The 19,276-nt window shown below is 33.5% G+C and overlaps 1 protein-coding gene across 6 annotated transcripts in view; it reads left to right on the top strand.

Annotated features, from left to right (window-relative positions):
• ODR4 (odr-4 GPCR localization factor homolog) overlaps nt 1-10,143 on the top strand; it is a 39,661-nt gene extending 29,518 nt beyond the window's left edge. For all 6 annotated transcript variants that reach the window (XM_072830870.1, XM_072830865.1, XM_072830867.1 and 3 more), the window contains 2 exons: nt 7,937-8,047; nt 9,847-10,143. In XM_072830870.1, the coding sequence (XP_072686971.1) occupies nt 7,937-8,047; nt 9,847-9,914 (179 nt within the window). In that variant the 3' untranslated portion in view covers nt 9,915-10,143. The remainder of the gene's footprint in view (nt 1-7,936; nt 8,048-9,846) is intronic.
• The last annotated feature ends 9,133 nt before the right edge of the window (nt 10,144-19,276 follow it).

Here is a 19,276-nt window from a genome sequence, read left to right as displayed (position 1 = left end):
AATCAAGATTTGGAGGTTCAAGAGACTCAGTGACCCAAGTCACTCCTCATTTAGATTTTTTAAAGACTATCATCTACGGGTGCCTGGGTGGCACAGTCGGTTAAGCATCTGACTCTTGATTTCATCTCAGGTCATGTCTTCAGGGTCCTGGGATTGAGCCCAGCATATAGAGCTCTGCACTCAAGGTGAAATCTGCTTGAGAGTTTCTCTGCCTCTACCTTTGCCTCTCCCCCTGCCTCTCCCCCTGCTCTCTCCCTCCCTCTCTAAAAATGAGTAAATAAATCTTTAAAAAAAAAAAATAAAGACAACCATCTGTCTTAAATATTTTTACCTTGCCTTTCTTAATTTCATTTTTTAACATTTATAAACTAGCTTATATTGTATTCAATACCTTGTCAATTATACTTTTAAAAATAGTTATTTTAACCTCTATTAATAATAGGGTAATATCTATACTTTTTTAAAAAAAATTTATTTATTTATTTGAGAGAGAGAGAGAGAGAGAGACTGGGCATGCAAGCAGAGGGGAGGGGCAGAGGGAGAGGGAGAAGCAGACCCTGCTGAGCAAGGAACCTGATGCGGGACTTGATCCCATGACCCTGAGCTCATGACTTGAGCTTAAGACAGATGTTTAACCAACTGAGCCACCCAGGTGTACCCCAATATCCATTATTTTTTTTAAATTTTATTTATTTATTCATGAGAGGCACACAGAGAGAGGCAGAGACATAGGCAGAGGGAGAAGCAGACTCCCTATGGGGAGCCTGATACAGGACTTGATTCCAGGACCCCAGGATCACCAAGGCAGATGCTCAACCACTGAGCCACCTAGGTGCCCCATATCCATTCTTTATATGTTAAAACATTAAAAATATCCAAGTAGCTTATACTATTATAATATATTCATAAAGAAGCTACTGTATGACAGCCTTCCAAAAACAAAACTAAAGCTCAATAAATTCAGACTTTCATGAAACCATTATATGTACAGCTTAGCAAACTTCGATTTTTCCAGAAGATTTACAAGAAAAGGATTTTGCCTCTCTGGATCACTACTGTATTTCTAGTACTTTACTAAGAACCTAGCCTTAACACATCATAGGTAGTCAGTAAATATTTGATGACTAAAACAAATTACTTAGTCCTAAGGTTTGAGGTCCGTAGATCGATATCATACTAATTCTGTCTTCAAGGAACTAAATAGAATTTTTTTAACCTGTATAGATACTACCTTTAATGTACCCAGACTGTTTCTCCATTATGCTTTATTATAATTCTGTGCTGCTCTTTAACATATTTGCATACTTATATAACTCATCAGTTGTGTTTAATCTTCAACCTTTGTCAGATTTCTTTTTTAAGATTTTTTTTATTTAAGAGAAACCAAGATAGTGACAAAGATAGTGAGAGAAAGCAGGAGCAGGAAGGAGAGAGAGATCAGTCTCCCCGCTGAGCAGGAAGCCTGACATGAGGCTTAATACCCTGCAATAATAACCTGAGACAAAGGGAGACTTAACTCCTAAGTCATTCAGGTCCCCCTAACTGTCAGATTTTTAAGAGTAAGTACCTAGAATGTTTATCTCTCTATCTGAGCTCCATGCCTCAAACATGGTAGGTATTCATAAATATTTGTTAAAAATTGACTGATATAGACTAAATAGGTCATTTTTTTGGAAATTATAACACATCTTTTTTCATACTTATTTTATGTTTGAAAATTTTAAGTTTATATCTGGCCAGATACAGAGTTTTTAAGACATGTGTAGGGGACTACATTTAAAAAGGGTCTGATAAAAAATTAATAATAATAAAAAATAAATAAAATAAAATAAAAAGGGTATGATAGGGATCCCTGGGTGGGTCAGCGGTTTGGCACCTGCCTTTGGCCCAAGGTCCCACATCAGGCTCCTGGCATGGAGCCTGCTTCTCCCTCCTCCTGTGTCTCTGCCTCTCTCTCTCTCTCTCTCTCTATGTCTATCATAAATTAAATAAATAAATAAATAAATAAATAAATAAATAAATAAATAAATCTTTTTAAAAAAGTAAAAAGGGTATGATAGTCATGGATCTGTGGTATATATATAATTCAGAGCATTTTAAAGGATATAGAACATTTAAAACATAGTATGCAGCACTAGAAATATTAATTCTAGTGTACAGCATTTAGTATGCCTTTTTATCAGGTATTTATTAAGCATTTGCTCTGTTCAAAGCAATGTAATAGTAAAAATCAAAGACCAGATTCCTTTCCTTAAAAAGTCTATAATATGATTTGGAAGATATATTATGTATGCATTGCTAATTATGTAGAGCATGTAGTAAGGTCGTAAGAGAAACCAAGAACATTAATGATCAAAATTTTAGAATCTCCAATGATTTGTTAATTAGTCACTAAGAATAAAATATTTTGATTTGTGTATTTGACTGTAGATTAGCAATAACAATCTATAATAACCAGTTTTGATATTAGTATTTTCAAATTTTAGTAAATTGTTTCCATTACTGCTTTATGTTTCACTTTTATTGAAAGCACTCATCTATTGTATAAATTCATGCTCTGTAGTATACAGTGGATAATCCCAAATATATTAAATTTTATGCTTTTAAATGATTCTTAGAAATCTTTGAAATATTCTTGCAAATAATTGAGACTTATTTTTAGCCTCAAGATAACATACTTATCATTTTAAATGCTATTCTCCAATGAACTTTTATCATTATATGTATACTAAATATATTTTAATTCTGTTTTGCAGCTTTCCTTCAGTAAGTTTTATCATTAAGACTGTACCATGTTAAATATTAGCATGAGCTAATAACTGAAGTATTTAAAAATAACTTTATAATCTTAGATGACATAAATGTTCATTAGTCTTTTTGTGAATTTTGATTTTTTTTAAGCTTTTAATATTGGTACTTAGTTGTATATTTCACACTGTATTTTTTTTAAAGATTTTATTTATTCATGAGAGACACAGAGAGAGAGGCAGAGACACAGCCAGAGGGAGAAGCAGGCTCCAAGCAGGGAGCCCAATGTGGGACTCCATCCTGGGACTCTAGGATCACGCCCTGCGCCAAAGGCAGGCACTTAACCGCTGAGCCACCCAAGTGTCCCCACACTGTATTTTTAAATGATTTTCTGTCTATATTTCTTTTTATGCCAGTTATCTAGTATTGAGATTAACTGAGTAGGAAGAGTTTATAATCTTAAACACAAAGGAAACAATACAGCAGTTTGGAAAGTTTAGGTATGTATAACTTGAATATGTACTGTGTCAAACCCATGGTCTCAAGATTATATATTTTTCTAGTATTATATAATGTATTAAGATATTACTTCATTATGTATGCTTCTTTAAGGACACTGCCCTGTTTTGATGGCCTATTAAAGTAGCCCTATTAAGCATTAAGGGTTCTAGAGATCAAATATACTGTCCTAACTCTCAAGAAGTTCACAGTATAGAGGGAAGTACAGAGAAATGGGTTACTCTAAAATAAGATGATTAGTTCTATAACAGAGGGATGAACAGAATTATCAGAACATTTAGCACAGGCATTATCCTTGTATGGTATTAGAGAAAGCTTCTGAGAGCAGGTGACATTTGAGTTCATTTTGAAGGATGAATGCAGTAAAAAAAACTCTAGGATTTTTAGGAATTGGACACTGGCATCAGATGTATTGTGACCAAGAATATGACTTGTCTAGAATTTTATTAGTTTTGCTTTTTCAAGCATTTGTTGAATTAGAAGGAATGATTTGGTAATTAGCCTATTTTCAATGGCAAAATAACATATTCCCAAATTATAGGATAGAGTAAAAACATAAACAAAATGTTTATGTTAATAGAAAAATTGACTGTTTTTTTCATAAAGATCCTATTGATTTAGAATTATATTCACTCCTTTACTCATTCATTCATTAATTTACTCAAAAATATTAGATGCATAATTTTATGGAGATAGTATTTTAACTGAGTCCAGGTGTGTCACTTACTTCCATGTAATTTTAAATAAGTCCCCTCTGAATCCCAGATTCTCTTGGGGTTGATCAGAGAATTTAGTCAGAATATTAGGGAAAATACTTTCTAAACAAAAAGAGATACATAAATGTAGGGTGATTTTAACCACTATTATAAGACTTTTAAATAATTTCTAGAGTATAATGAAAAAATATTAACATTAAAGTATGAAAGTAATATTTTATAGTGTGTATAGATTTTCCTATATATTTGAAATTAGGGTTTTCATATACAATAAACCAAAAAAAGTGAAGTTCAAATGTTCAAGTTCAAAAATTGAAATCAGTAAGTGTACATTTAGGGGTGTTAAACTTTTTATAAGAATCTGGATTTATTTTCTAAGTATTTGATGTTATTATTTGCTGATTATTATTTAATTATTTCTATTCTATAAAATACTTGCCAAGTAGTTGCTATGTTTGAAATACATATTTTGCCAGGTGAGTGCCTTAAAATAACATACTTTTAAATGACTTAAGGGATGAAGAACAATTTGTTTGTCAGAATGACTCACTTAAGGTGAAGGATAACTATGGCTTTAAAATTTCTTAAATGCATTAGTCATCTTCTACTAGATATTAAGTTAATAATTCAGATACATTCTATCTACAGTATCAGCTAAAAATTGGAGACACCTTTAAAATCTGGTGAAACTCTTCCAATTCTGTCTTGATATCAGAGCTAATTACTTTTTGTTGTTTGGTTAAACATTGATAATATAAAGGGGAGAGAAGCAATAATGAACATGTATTTTTATGACTAAATTATTGAGTATAGTTAAACCTCATTACTTTAGTATTCAGGGATGGGCAAGAAGATAACTAAGGAGTTCAAGTCGTAACATTTTATTTTAAGCATTTAAATAGTCTTGCCTAACTGCCAACAGCTTGGAATGAAATTGAACACATTTACAACTTCACATGCATTCATTATTGCCCTTGTTTTCTCTTTTGTTGATAGTTGCTCAAAAGGTTCTTACATGATTAATTTGAGGCTTGTCTGAAGTTAAAATTACCTCGTTTTTAAGGAACGGTTAAGATCTAATTTCCTATCGAATCATGTTATTTGCATTTAAATTTCAGAGAGTAGTAAAATGACATTGTGTATGAGATTTGAGTTAAAATCCTGGAAGCTCCCATCAAAAATAAACACAAGTAAATTGTTATGACAAGATCATATTTATCCTTGAAAAATGCTCTGCCTCAGTAAAATTATCTCAGAGTTGTATCAAACCAATATGAGTTTGTATGATAGATTAAAGTGAAATGTCTTTTTTAATAGAAGTAAATTGTGCAGAATTGATATACTAGAGCATGACTTTTGCATATAACAATATTAAATGTATAAGTACTATGTCATGACAAAACCATTTTTGTGCTCTTTAAATACAAGTACTCAAGAAAAATCCTTTAGCAAATAAGTGTAATTCATGGTTCATCCATTATTTTTATTTGTATCTGTTATCTTATATATGGATTTTAGTGGCTCCCCCAAAAAAGTTTTTTGGACTGATATTTACTAATAGAAAAACCAAAATTGTGTGTGTGTTAACATGAATAAACTGTACTATTCATTCAACTTTTTGATCTATAGATGAAGTTAAGGGAAATATGAAGCTAGTAGGTGAATGTAATCTAGAACTAAGTTCTAATCCTTGAGAAATCTAGAAACTGTGGAAATACAGAAGACAGAATGTTTCTAGAGATAGTTCATAATAAGAATTTTTAGCCTTTGTAACCAATATGATATGGGAGAAAAAAAAAAGAGTTTTGTTTGTTTTTAGAGTTCTTTGGTTATATGCTTAAAGAGGAAAAAAAGGATTGGTGATACTTTTGATTCTAATGAGGTGATTAGAAATCATCTAAGGTGATTTCTTTTAAAAAAAATTTTTATTTATTATTTGACAGAGAGAGAACACAAACAGGGGGAGCAGCAGGCAGAGGAAGGGAGAAGCAGGCTCCCTGCTGGGCAAGAGTCTAATGCTGGCTCTATCCCTGGCTCCTGGGATTGTTACCTGAGCCAAAGGCAGATACTTAAACCAATTGAACCACCCAGGCTAAAGATGATTTCTCAAAATGACAGTAAACTTTTCTTCATGGGAAATTGATGAAAATTAGGCAGTTTTTTTTCTTTTATCTGTTTTGGTACCACAGATACCTGGTTCAGTAAGTTTATATATCATACTTGTGAGCCTGTGCCGTTATATTGAAATGTAAAGATGTCTACAAGAACATTTTAAATCTAAGCAATAAGCTCTTTAATTTTGAATTTAAATGGTAGTATTCATTGTCTCTCATTCTGTGGTTCTCTACTCTTTGCAAATAAAAAGATCAATATGAAGTGTAGATACTTTAGACAGTTCCCTGGAATCATATAGAACAGCATTTGATTACCACCTCTGAGGGAAAGAGGGGGGTCTGGCTCCAGGAGCTGTCCATTCTTGCTTTAGTCAGCATAATTCTATTTTTATCTATTTTATATGCTGGGATTTTCTATCAGAGTCTTTAGCACTAGGGAAAAAAATGAAAACCACTGACTATGATATCTAAGGATGTTTTTAGTTCAGACAGTTTTAATCAGTGTTAAATAAATTCAGCTAAGCTAATCTATATAAATTATTGCCAGCGTAATGAAATAGAACCTTAGTATTTGAATCCTCAGTCTGCTGCTCATGACTCTCAAATATGCACTTAACTTTTCAGGTTTTATTTTCCATCTGTAAAATGAGATAAGGTAGTTGCCTTGTTTAACACTGAGGTGTTTTAAGGTTAAATTAATGATCATATTTTGCTTGTATACAGTAGACCCCCTTATTTGCAGAGGATAAGTTGCAAGAACCCCAATGAATGCTTGAAGCTGCACATAGTACCTTTCTATATACTATGAACCCTCTATGTACCATGCTTTTTCCTAAATATACAAACCTGTGATAAAGTTTAATTTATAAATTAGGCACAGTGAGAGATTAAAAATAATAATGTTATAACAGTATACTGTAAAAAAAGTTATGTGAATGTGCTCTTTCTCAAAATATAATATTTGTACTCACCCCTCTTGTGATGATGTAAGATGATAAAATGTCTCATAATGAAATGAAGTGAGATGAATGATATAGGCATGGTGACACATAGCATTAGGATACTGTTGACCTGCTGACTCTATGTCAGAAATAGGATCATCTGCTACTGGACTGCAGTTGACTGCAGGTATCTGAAACTTCAGATAAGGGAGGACTACTATATTTCAAATTTCAGGTTAGATCCAGTCAGCAAACTTTTTCTGTATTGGGCCAAATAGTAAATATTTTACGTTTTGTGGGGCACATAAGGTTTGCCTCATGGGACTGCAGTTGCTAATCCCTGCTTTTAATATTAATAACTAATTATTTGAAATTATTGTTAAGCCACCAATAAGAATGATAGAAATTAATCCCAACTAAGAGTGAAAATTACTCTGCTCCTTGATTTTTGGCATCAGTTTATTTTTACTACAATATAAGAAACAGATTACTTGTTTACTATACAAATTACTTGTTTACTATCTTTGTTGTTATCTAAATTGTCTATATTATCTATACTTCCCTACCATATTATTATTTATTTACTATATTTGTTTACTATATTTTTTTACTATATTTATATTCCCATAATTTGTGAGAGTCATTTAGAACTAACTCTCTGGTTTCTGGTTTCAGTCAATTATAAAACTATAGTATTTTTAAAATTGTCAGTTTGACATATATTCCATGAAATTTAATTCACCTGCATTTGACGAGCAAATTGTGTTGTAAAAAAGGCAAGTTGGAGGAAATTGGAGCTCATTGTATATGTTCTTTATAATGTTCTTCTTTAAAACTTATTTTAAATAATTTAATAATTCCCATTTATTTAGGATTTATTATTATTATCCTCTTGCAGCTTGTGTGAGTTACTCTATGAATACTGAAGCTTCATTGGACAACACAGATGATGAACAACCAAAACAACCAATTAAAACTGCAGTAATAATGAAAATTCAGCAAAATATAGGTATTTAATTTCCTTTATAACATTGAAAAGATGTTATGTTGGACTTTGGTTTTCTCATTATTTTAAAATTATTTCCATTACATTTTGCTTTCTTAGAGGTGCTAGATTAAGCTGGTATTTATTGAGTATTATGGAAAGTACTAGACCCTGGAGATGAAAGAGATGGAAATATTTATAAATAATGCATTATCCTAATTGCCTTCAAACATGTCACTTCCTATTAATTTTTCTGGTGTTTTTGTTTGTTTTTAGAGTGGGTGGGAGGGGCAGAGAGAGAGAGAGAATCATTTATTTATTTTTGAGACTGAGAGAGAGAGAGCATGCAATTGGGAGGCAGAGGGAGAGGTAGAGGAAGAAGTAGGCTCCCTGCTAAGGAGGCTTCATAATGCAAGGCTCAATCCCAAGACTCTGGGATCATGATCTGAGCTGAAGGCAGACCCTGAAACTGACTGAACCACTCAGGTGCCTGAGAGAGAGAATCTTAAACACGTTTCATACCAGGGCAGACCCAACATAGGGGTCCATCTTACTACTCTGAGATCATGACCTGAGCTGAAATCAAAAGTCAGGTGCTTAACAAACTGAGCCACCCAAGCACCCCTTTTTTGGTGTTTTTAGAAGAAAAACCTGTTGCATTTTGGGAATTAATTAGTATAGTTGGGCCAATGCTTTCCAGACTGGTGTTCTTTGCAAAACAGCTATTGTAGAAAATTCTGATACATAGTCTATGAAAAATGTCAAATTCAGGTCTGAAAATTTGTAATGAACTTTAGAATTTTAAAGACTCCAAAGAAGTGTGGCAATTACTTTAACACTGTTCAGACTTATTGATAAAAGAACATGTAGACTATTGTTAAGTGGAGTGCCAATTTGAGAAATACTTTATAAGCATTAAGACTTTTAACTGAGAGTTAGAAGCCAGAAGATTTAGTTGTTTTTCTTGGAACTTACTCATTATATAATTGCCTAAATTCTTTGTATCGAAGTGCATGTGTATGTGTGTGTCTGTCTAGACTACTCTGGTCAGTTTTGTTTTGGTTAACTTCTAGTTATTAGGAAAAAATAAACAAAACTAAAAGTTACCAAGACAAACGTAACTAATTTTTAGATTTTATAATGGTGGAATCTGAGTTTTTTAGTTTTAATATTTACACAAACGACTTGTCATGTTTGAGACCCGCTGCCCATTGGACTGTCTTTTGGTTGAAACTGGCTACCTTGGGACAGCTGGAATGCCAGTGTGCATATTTATAGAAACTTTTTAAAGATGTGTGAGTTTTTCTGTCAGATGTGTGTGCACAAGTGTATGAGAGATACTTTTTTTTTTTTTTGCAGGTTTTGCTAAGTGATGAAGTACATGATTATCAGTCAAGCCTTTGCCATCTATCCAGCTTATTGCTATGTTTTCCTCCTAAGCCTAGCTGGCTTTTATTTTATTTTATTTTTTTCTAAGATTTTATTTATCCACTCATAGAGACACACACAGAGACAGAGAGAGAGAGAGGCAGAGACACAGGCAGAGGGAGAAGCAGGCTCCATGCAGGGAGCCCAAGGCAGGACTCTATCCCAGGTCTCCAGGATCACGCCCGGGGCTGCAGGCAGTGCCAAACGGCTGCACCACCAGGGCTGCCCAACTGGCTGGCTTTTAATACATATATACGTGTGTGTGAGCATGTGTTTGTGCAGGTGCATCTTGTTGTCTAAGCTCGTGGGTTACCTACATTTCAGAGCCTAGGATCAGTTAAGCCTTTGTTTTGCTTATCCCATGACCATTTGCTTTTTGTTTGCTTTACCTGTAGGTGTGATTGCAGCAGTTGTGGTCGCAGTCTTTGCTGCGGGAATCTCCTTTCATTACTTCAGTGATTAGGGTGGGACGCAGAGAGAGCTTCCTGATCTTCCAGAGAACACAAAGCAATCATTATGAATAATGAAGATGCAAACAGTCCATCTGCATTTAAGACCAGAGCAGCCACCTCTGCTGTCATAATGCCTATTAGGTTTCTGACTAAAATGAAATCACCAGCTGCCTTGTTTAGCCCTGCTTATATTATAGATGGCTCAGGCTTCCAAAAATAAAGTTGTGCATATAGATGGAAGTTGCTGTAACAAATCCTTATTACCTATTTTTTAAAATGTTTAAAATGATACTTTATTTTTATAGATTTTAGTCCTGTTGATTTGGATCATATATTATAAATTTAACTGAGTATCTTAGAATAATGCGAGAAATTTCTACAAAGTGGGACAACAATCTATTGGATAAGTTCATATCCTAGGACCTTTCTAATGTATACTCAGTTTCAAAATAGTGATCGAGTTCTGGTCAAGGGATAGGAAACCTTTCCAGAGAGGTTTGAATTATTAAGGCTTGCCATAAATCACATGCTTTCTCAGGTTAGTATATTATACCCGTTTTAGTATATTTTATAAGACTTTTACTTCTGGCACTACGTTAGGCTAAGTACTGAAAAACAACTAAATCCTGAACAAAATCTATTTTTGAATGCATTAATCGGCTGAAAGAAAGTAGGGGAAGTTTCTGAGAATCATACCTCTATTTTTACTCACAAAAATGAACACATTTTGGTTGGGAATTGTGAATACTATATTAAACATGCAAGTGGGCAGTGGTTGCTCAGATGGCAAATACCAATTGCAACATAACCATATGCAATTTGCCTTGGATTAGAAACAAGGAAATGAATCTGAATCTGAGATGCTGTTCCAGCCAGGACAGTTGAAGTGGGCATTTAGTTTGTAGTACCCTGTAGCTCATAGCAAAAGCAAGTTAAGGCTCAGGACTTCCATAGATAAAGCAATATTATGATTAGATATTACCAGGTGCAAATTAAAAACTAGTGTGAGAAAGAGCCTATAGAAATAATTCACTTCTCTAAGGTCTCATCACTGACATCTATGAAAAATGGAACCACAGGCAGATCTAAAAAAGAAAGAACTACAAAAATGAAAAAATGTTACTTGAAATTAAAAAAAAAGAACCCTCAGACATGTTGAATGTTGTATTAGACTCAAGAGACAATAAATAAACTGGAAGTGAGATCTAAAGAAATTACCTTGTGTGCAGCAAGGAGAAACAAGGAGCTAGAAAATGCAAATATTAAAGAGAACTTTAGAGATATGGAGGGAAGAATTATAAAAACCAGAAGTATTATGAGAGAAAAAGAGGATGGAAGAGTGGCTGGCATATTTGAAGATAACTATTTTCCTTACTTGAAAAGCATGAATTCAATAATTTTAGGAAGCACAGTATATCCCAAACATAAATGGATCAAAACCATGCCTAAATCCAAAGTAGTGTAACTACGAGATACGAAGCACAAGATTTTAAAAGCATTCAAAGGAATCAAAATAGCATCAATGAAGGCAAGACAGTCACATACTCAGTAGGCTTCTCAAGAGCAACAATGTACCCAAAGATGGTGGAATAATAATGCCTTCAAAGTTCTGAGAAAAACTATATCAACTTAGAATTTGTACCAAGCAAAACTGAAATGTTCAGATGAAAAACAGACTTTTACTATCAACAGAATTTCAATAAAGAAACTACAAAAGAATGATCTTCAAGAGGGAAAATGTTTCCACAAAGATGATCTGAAATTGAAGAACTAGTGAACAAATACAATGATACAAATCAAAGGTATTGTTAATATAAAAAGGTTGTAATTAAGTGTTTATAAGAAGTAAAATTGTAAACAGTGTAAAATTAAATAAACATTTTTATGCAACATGAATGTGGACTTTAAGGTATAATTGAAAAACTGGATAATAGCTTTTAAGATGGGAGGAGGGTGATTAGAATTAATGTTCTGAGATGCTTTCATTGTCCAGAAGGTAGGTTAAGATACTGTTTAACTTTAAATTTTTAGTAAAATATCAAGTGTAACTGCTAAAATAATAGATACAGAATGAATTGTTGTAAAGGAAAACTTGAAAATAGTGGAATAGGAAGACAATAACAGTACAAAAGAAGTAAGGGGTGGAGGAGGAATAAAATTAGTATAATAGTAACAAGTCAGGTAGTATTAATTAAACATGAAGAGACTAAACTCAGTTCAACAACAGATTGATTAGGTCTTTAAAACCTAGCTATAGGCTGGATTTTTTAAAAGATGAAAACAGACAAAATTTGTGTAGTTTTAGTGATACTAAATTAAAATTGGATTTTATGATAGTATTATTAAAGAGGAGGTGGCCATTAAATGATAAAAGGAACAATTCACTAGAAATATATATCAATTTTAAATTTGCACATACTTTATAAAATGGCCTCAAAATTAATAAGGCTAACCCAACAAATTGAACAATATTGTGGGAGATTTCAACAGATCCCAATTGCTGATAAACCAAGCCAAAGAATGAATGAAAAAAACAGATTTAGGCAATGCAGTCAACAATATTCTCAGGGATTGGCAAAGCTGCCTCAGAATATCCTTTTGCCAAGACTTGTCTGCAAATTCTTAACCTTTTTTTGTTTGCCAAGAACAAAGAAAAATTGTTGTAAACTTAGCTGCTGTTGTAACATATGAACAGTCTTTTCTGAAAATGCAAATTAGACAAGAATCATTACATCAGTTGTGGCATGCAGTTAAATTGGGTTTCTGCTATTGCATGTATATATTACTTTCATACCTAACTTGCTATATTTTATACTGCTTTACCATTTTCAAAGCACTTGCATATGTGAGTAGCATTTGATCTTTTCTGGGATTCAATGGACAAATTTAAAATAATCAGCAAATAGAGAATATTCTTAAGCATTTTATTTTAGCAAAAATTGACCATGTACTAGGCATGAAATAAGTCACAATAAAGTTTTAAAAATCAGTATTCAAAGGATGATCCGAAATAAGAGGTTAGTAATAAAGGTTAAAATTTTAAAAGTCATACATTTACAAGTTTTTAAAAACCTAGATGAAAGAAGAAAACATAAATACATAGAACCTAATTATAAATACTGCATTTAGAAAAATTGGGTGATGTAGCAGAAACAGCACTGAATGAATCTAAATGCTTAAAGAAAAAGCCTAAGTATGTAACTTAAGACCAACAGAATAAACCTAATGTTAAAGCATGGAGATATGGGCAAACGAAGAAATCAGTGAATTAGAAAACAGTATCACAATGTCAAAGCTGTTTTCATGATAACAGTAAAATTGGCATAATTGAACAAGAAGAAAACAGTATAAGATTGAAAAGGAGTCCTCACCCATAGAGATACAGATGAGCATTTTAATATATTTGAAATGTAAAATGGATCAAGATCTAGAAAAATGGCATTTCCTTAAATTGTCCAAAGAAGAAATGGACAAGCTACATGGACTTATTCAATAGTGTTGAATAGTAAATAATTTTTGGCAGAACATCTAGCCCACATCTACAGATGTTTCTCTTTCAAGGACCATACTATCTCAACATTTCATACAAACTCCCAAAGGCTAGGTAATGAGGGAATTCTCTTTAGCTCTACTGAAGCCAGTATAACTTCTACTGATAATAGAATCAGACACATTCAGTAGAAGAGAAAGTTTACAGACTCATCACATACATGAACAGATGTGAAAACCAAAAGCACTATTGATAAGCTAAATTCAACATTATTTTAAAAAGGATAATGCAGCATGACTAAGTTCTAGATGCACATTAAAAATTAGGAACTCAATGAGAATACTTATTTTATCATCACTTCTATTCATCATTGTACTGTAGAAATAATGAGCAAAAAGACAAACCAGACCTTTTAAGAGGATGTGACTGAGCACATGAAAGATGTTTAGTCTCATATATGATCAACTAAGACCGTGGTGAATTACATCCAATAGATTGAAAAATTAAGAGATAAGACAATATTAATGAAGATTAATACATCAAGAAGACATTTACAGGTGGGATTATAAACCAATACACAGGCGTTATCTTGTGAAGTTAACTACTTACATTCTCTAATACTCTAATACCTGACCATTCTTTTTCTACAAATATACCTTAGAGAAATGTTTCCATAGGTGTACAAGAGTACATCTATGAGAATGTTCAAGGCAGCCCTCTTTGTAACCACTCAATGAATATTGACAAGAGAATGAAAACTAAATTGTGAGTTTTGTCCTTTTAATAGGAAGAAAGACCCAAAAAGCAAGTCTCAGAAGCCCACATGTAGTATGACAGCTTTTTTGAAGTTTAAAAACAAGCAAATTTTGTTACATAGGAATACATTTAGATAAAATTTTTAATATGAAGGACTGATGCCAAAATTACTAAGATTTCTGGTAGGACTGATGGCAAAGCAGGAAGGCAAGAAGGAACAAATAAATAAATGAAACATAAGCTGTTTTGTTCTTGAGTTGAAGTGAGTTACTTGATCTTCATCTTATTTACTTAATGTATTGACATATGTATTATTTTGGCTGCCAACTACTAACAACCCCAAACTTAATTGACTTAAAACAACGATTTAATTTTCCCCCCACAATTCTGAATTGACAGGAATCAGTTGGGTTGCTCTCTATATGGTGTTGACTAGAGCTACAATTTTCTAGAAGCTTGATTGGGTTTGAAATATCCAAAATAGCTCATTCATGTGGTTGGCAGTTGATACTGATTGTCAGCTGGAAACCCAGCTGCCACATCTCAGTTCTCTATGTGGCCTCTCCAAATGGCTTGGGGTTCTTCTGTCATGAATGACTGGGTTTCTTCCTGTCATGATTCAAGAAGTAACCTCCCAAGTGGGAGCATTCCAAGAACAGAGAAGTAGGAGCCATGAGTCCTCCTGAGGCCCTGGCTTAGAAATCTCAGTACACCACTACATTGTATTCAAAGTAATCTATAGGGCCAGCCTAGATTAAAGATGAAGGGAAAAACCTATACTTCCCAATGGATATGCATATATGAGAAGGAAAGGGCTTGGTGGTAACTATCTTTGGAGATGATCATTATACCCTCTGCAAATAGCAATTCATGTCCCTGACATGTGGAAAATGCATTTACCACCTCACAAGACCCCTTTAAGCTTCATCTAAATATGTCCTCAGGTTCAAGGCCCATAATCTCATCATTTAAATCCGTTTCAGATACATATAAGCCACCTTTACTATAGTTATTCTCAATATGAAGATGCATGAACTAAAGAAAGAACTTTACTTCCCCATTCTCATCCAGTATACAGTAGCAAGACAAGCAATAGATTTCTTGTTCGAAAAGGGAAAATGGGAGGTGCAAAGCAGGAAATGGTCCATAGCAATTCTGAACCCTAGCTGGGCACATGTCTCATTCATCATGATTCCAGGAGCAGGGAGTGCTTGTTTAGGGCCTAATTCTCATCCATTGGCCCTTCTTAATGAGATTTTTGACTCTGAGTTGTCCTTTTCCATGAGAATGGCTTGTTTGAAGTTGAAAAGCTTTCTCAACTTGCTTCCTGATTTTCAAAGGTTGAAGGCCTAGAAGGCTTTTTTTTTTTTTTAAATTTTGAATTGTCTCTTCCTTTTAGACCAAACTTATGTAATTCCTTTAAAAATATTGCATAGTTTCTATGAATCAAATTAAAATCCACTCCATTCAACAAAAGGCACCCACAGATCTGTTTGAGACTGGCCTTTTCCTCAACTTTGAGCTAAATGTCAGGATGCTGAAGGGACAACATCCTTAAGAATCTTAGGTACCAGTTGCCTTGCTAAGTGGATGAACTGCAATACTTAAAATACTTAAAAGATTCTTGGAAGTCTTTTTGTCATCTGAGAGATTTATGAAGTACTGGCTTAAATATTTCTGAAGACTTAAAATTTGTTACAGCTACACTCTTGATTGTAACTGACCCTGAGGCTATAGGTTTTACTTGCAGTTCTCTGGAGTTGACCATTACCCAAAGGTCATTTCCTCCTTGAGAATTTCTTTTTCTGGAAAAAGTGTTCAAGGTATATTTCTTACAATGTTTGTTCCAAAACTGAACAGTTTCTCTCTTTTTCTGTATTTAATCATAGCCAGCTAAAAGTCACTTGGCATTTTCAGAATTCTGCCGGGAAAACTCCTTGTCCAGATGCAGAAGCTTATTCAGTTGCTTCTTCCCTTTAGTGATTTCTATGTGTTCATTAGTTCTACCTTTCACATTACTGCAGGTGAAAGTGCCTTTCATAACAAGGATTGCCTTTCAATAACAATTTCCTCGTTGTTTTAGCCACTTCTGTTTCCTGAAGTTCCTAAAAGCCTTCATCTCCTGCTCAGTTACAAAGTGAAGGGTACAAGTTTTGGTTTTGGCCCAGTACAACTCTATGTACCAGTTTCTATTTTGGTTTTCTCTTTATAACAATCTCAGAACTTACTGGCATTAACCATTTTATTAATGGTTTCATTAATGATTTATTCGTCATTTATTTATTATTCTGTGAATAGACTGGGCTCAGTTCTTCTATTCTACATGATGTTAACTGTGGCTTCAATTGTTCACAGGCTATGACATCCAAGATAGTTCATCCACATAGTTGGCAATTTATCTACTACTTCACCATATAACCTCTCCACAGGGCTTAGGTTTCTCAAAGTATGGTAGTTGAATTCAAAAAGGAAGAGCCCCAGGAGTAAGTGTTCAAAAAAGAAGGAAGTGGGAAATTGTTACTCCTTAAAAAATTGTTACTCCTTAGGAGCTCAGAAATCCTAGAATGTCATTCGTCTGTATTCTATCGGTCAAAGAAAACAGGCCCAGATTAGATCCTATAGGACAGGGAAAAGAGGCTCACTTCTCAATGGACAAGTAGCACATACATGCAGAGAGGGAAAGAATTGATGGCATTCATCACAGGATACTTATTACACATATATTTTTAGTATATATCAAATCTTAAATATGTGAGAGAGAAGAGTATTAAAGAAGTTACCTAAGGAAATAGTTACTATTATTACTCTAAAAATACAATTCATCTATTACCTCACCACAATCTGCCTTTCCTTTAGGACCTCTGTTTCCCTCTTTTCTGTTTTGACATTTTTGTTGGTAAATAAATGTCTTTCCCTTTTACCTACTCCTTTAGTATTCAAAGGTCAATAGGTTCATAACTAGATTACCAAAATAGTTGGGAATAATCAAACTCTTTTACAATGCATATTTGTTTTTTGGCTTTTACCTAAAATATTGTCTAAGTATAAACTAGCCAATGTATAATAAATATCTAGTAAATTGTTCTGATTTATGACCTTAATAATTTTATTTGAAATATGTTGATAGTCACTAAAGGTAGTCAGTGAGTTCTCATACACTTCATAACCTATTAAAAGGTAAATTTATACTTTAATGGGTTTTGACTTATTGGTTAAGGACAAGTGATAAAAGTGGAGTTAGAAATGACAGTTTTCTCTGCTTTTGCCTTTTCTAAAGTGTTTTCACATTATCTCAATGGGTTTTTACAATACTCTTGTGTGTAAGCAGAGCAAAGATTTGATAATGGGTCCAAATTTGGTGGATATAAGTTCAGTGCACATTATTATGTATTGTATCCAATGACACATAGGAAGATAGACATTTGAATAAGTAGCTATTACCTGTCTCAATTATGAGAAAAAGATTATTCCTTTTCATCTTTGTAAAAATATAAACATTTTTCACACTTAGCACCATCAAATAAAGCTAGAGTTTTGTGGAACTCATGAAATTCTGATCCCGAAGAGCCCTGTAGAAAAAGGCTTGATCTTTTAATAAAAGATCTTTCACTCAATTTGTTTAGTTTGTTGAGATCTTTGTTTATAATAGAATTGTGAAGAGGAACTTAATGGTGGATGATGATAGTTTAATCATCAAGAGTAAAAACTCTTAGGTTTTATTTTAGTCAAACCCAATTTAGTTGTAGATACACTAGATTGCTTGGCCCCGTGATTAAAATTCTGAATGCCAGTAAGCTAAGACACTAGACTACAATATCTATATCTGAACAAAAATAACAACGTTTAAAAAATAATCTATGCTTTCAAGTTAGCACTATTTAGGGAAACATTTTCTAAATTTTAATTATAAATTATATGCCTAGATCTTGTAATTAAGAAGTACCATCTTGGGAAGTCACTTAATCCTTTGATCTTTAGGTTGGAACAAATTGTAACATTAAACTATCTCATAATGTTTTACAATTTATATAATATTTTCATTTTAACAATTCAGAGATTGAGGTGAGGTTCAGGAAAGTGACATGCTAAACCTCATAGTTAGTGGGGCACATACATATTGAGGGGGAAGATATTAATGAAAAGGAGTATGTAGAAGCAGGAGGGATAATTGTACAGAAGCAAGAAAGCACGAGTTTAAGATTCCTGAGGATAGTCTCTAAAGCACACAAGGCTATTGACCTTGAGAGAAGGAATGTCTAATATAAATACCTCAGAGAGTGAAGAAAATTGGTGCAAGTGTCTATGGGTTTACAGGTTTGATAGTGTAAAGTTGAAGATGATCTTCTGTGATACCTTCAGATTTCTATGAAGTTGGCAAGGTCATCTGCTGAGAGTAAAGAAAGAAAATAAAGAAGGTTTCAAAAAATTGTTGCCAAGAATGGGAGATAAAGTCAAGCAAAGAAACAATGGGATTACCAGACAGTGTACCAGTACAGTCTCATTTGAGGTTAGTAACAATAAATGAATGAAATTGCGTGATTTTCCCCCAGTAGTCAGTCTTCTCAGATTTTTTGAAAAGGGAATAAGTAGTATTTGTAGGTCTTTTCTAACAAAGTATTTGTAGTCCTTGAAACCGAAGGACTAGAAAATTTAGGATATTGATGAGAATATTAAGGGTATTATTTTAATGATGAACCATGAAATCTAAGCTGAATATAAAAGGAAGGGAAGAGATGGAAATGGAAGTGGGGCAGGGAGAGGGGAAGATTGAGAATTCTTTAATATATTAGAAATGTAAAGGAAAGAGCAAGAGAGAGAGAGGGAGAGACAGAATGCTTTGATGAATTGGAAATGTAACATAAAAACACCAATACAGTGGGGATCTAGAAGAAACCAAAGACCTCAAATTTTTGTAATAGTTGACAAGTAAATAAGGAGACATGATTGTGATCATAAGTAAGAATGCCTAGCATAGTGATTTGGGAAGAAATAACACATAGATAACAAATGACGTGAATGGCTGAGGTGAAGTAGGTTATTGAAGGTCAAGAAATGAGGAAGTTGGGCAGTCTGGGTGGCTCAGCGGTTTAACGCCACCTTCAGCCCAGGGCCTGATCCTGGAGACCT

This window comes from Canis lupus, chromosome 6, assembly GCF_048164855.1.
Source record: "Canis lupus baileyi chromosome 6, mCanLup2.hap1, whole genome shotgun sequence".
NCBI lineage: Eukaryota > Metazoa > Chordata > Mammalia > Carnivora > Canidae > Canis > Canis lupus.
This window is presented reverse-complemented; position numbering and strand designations above follow the sequence as displayed.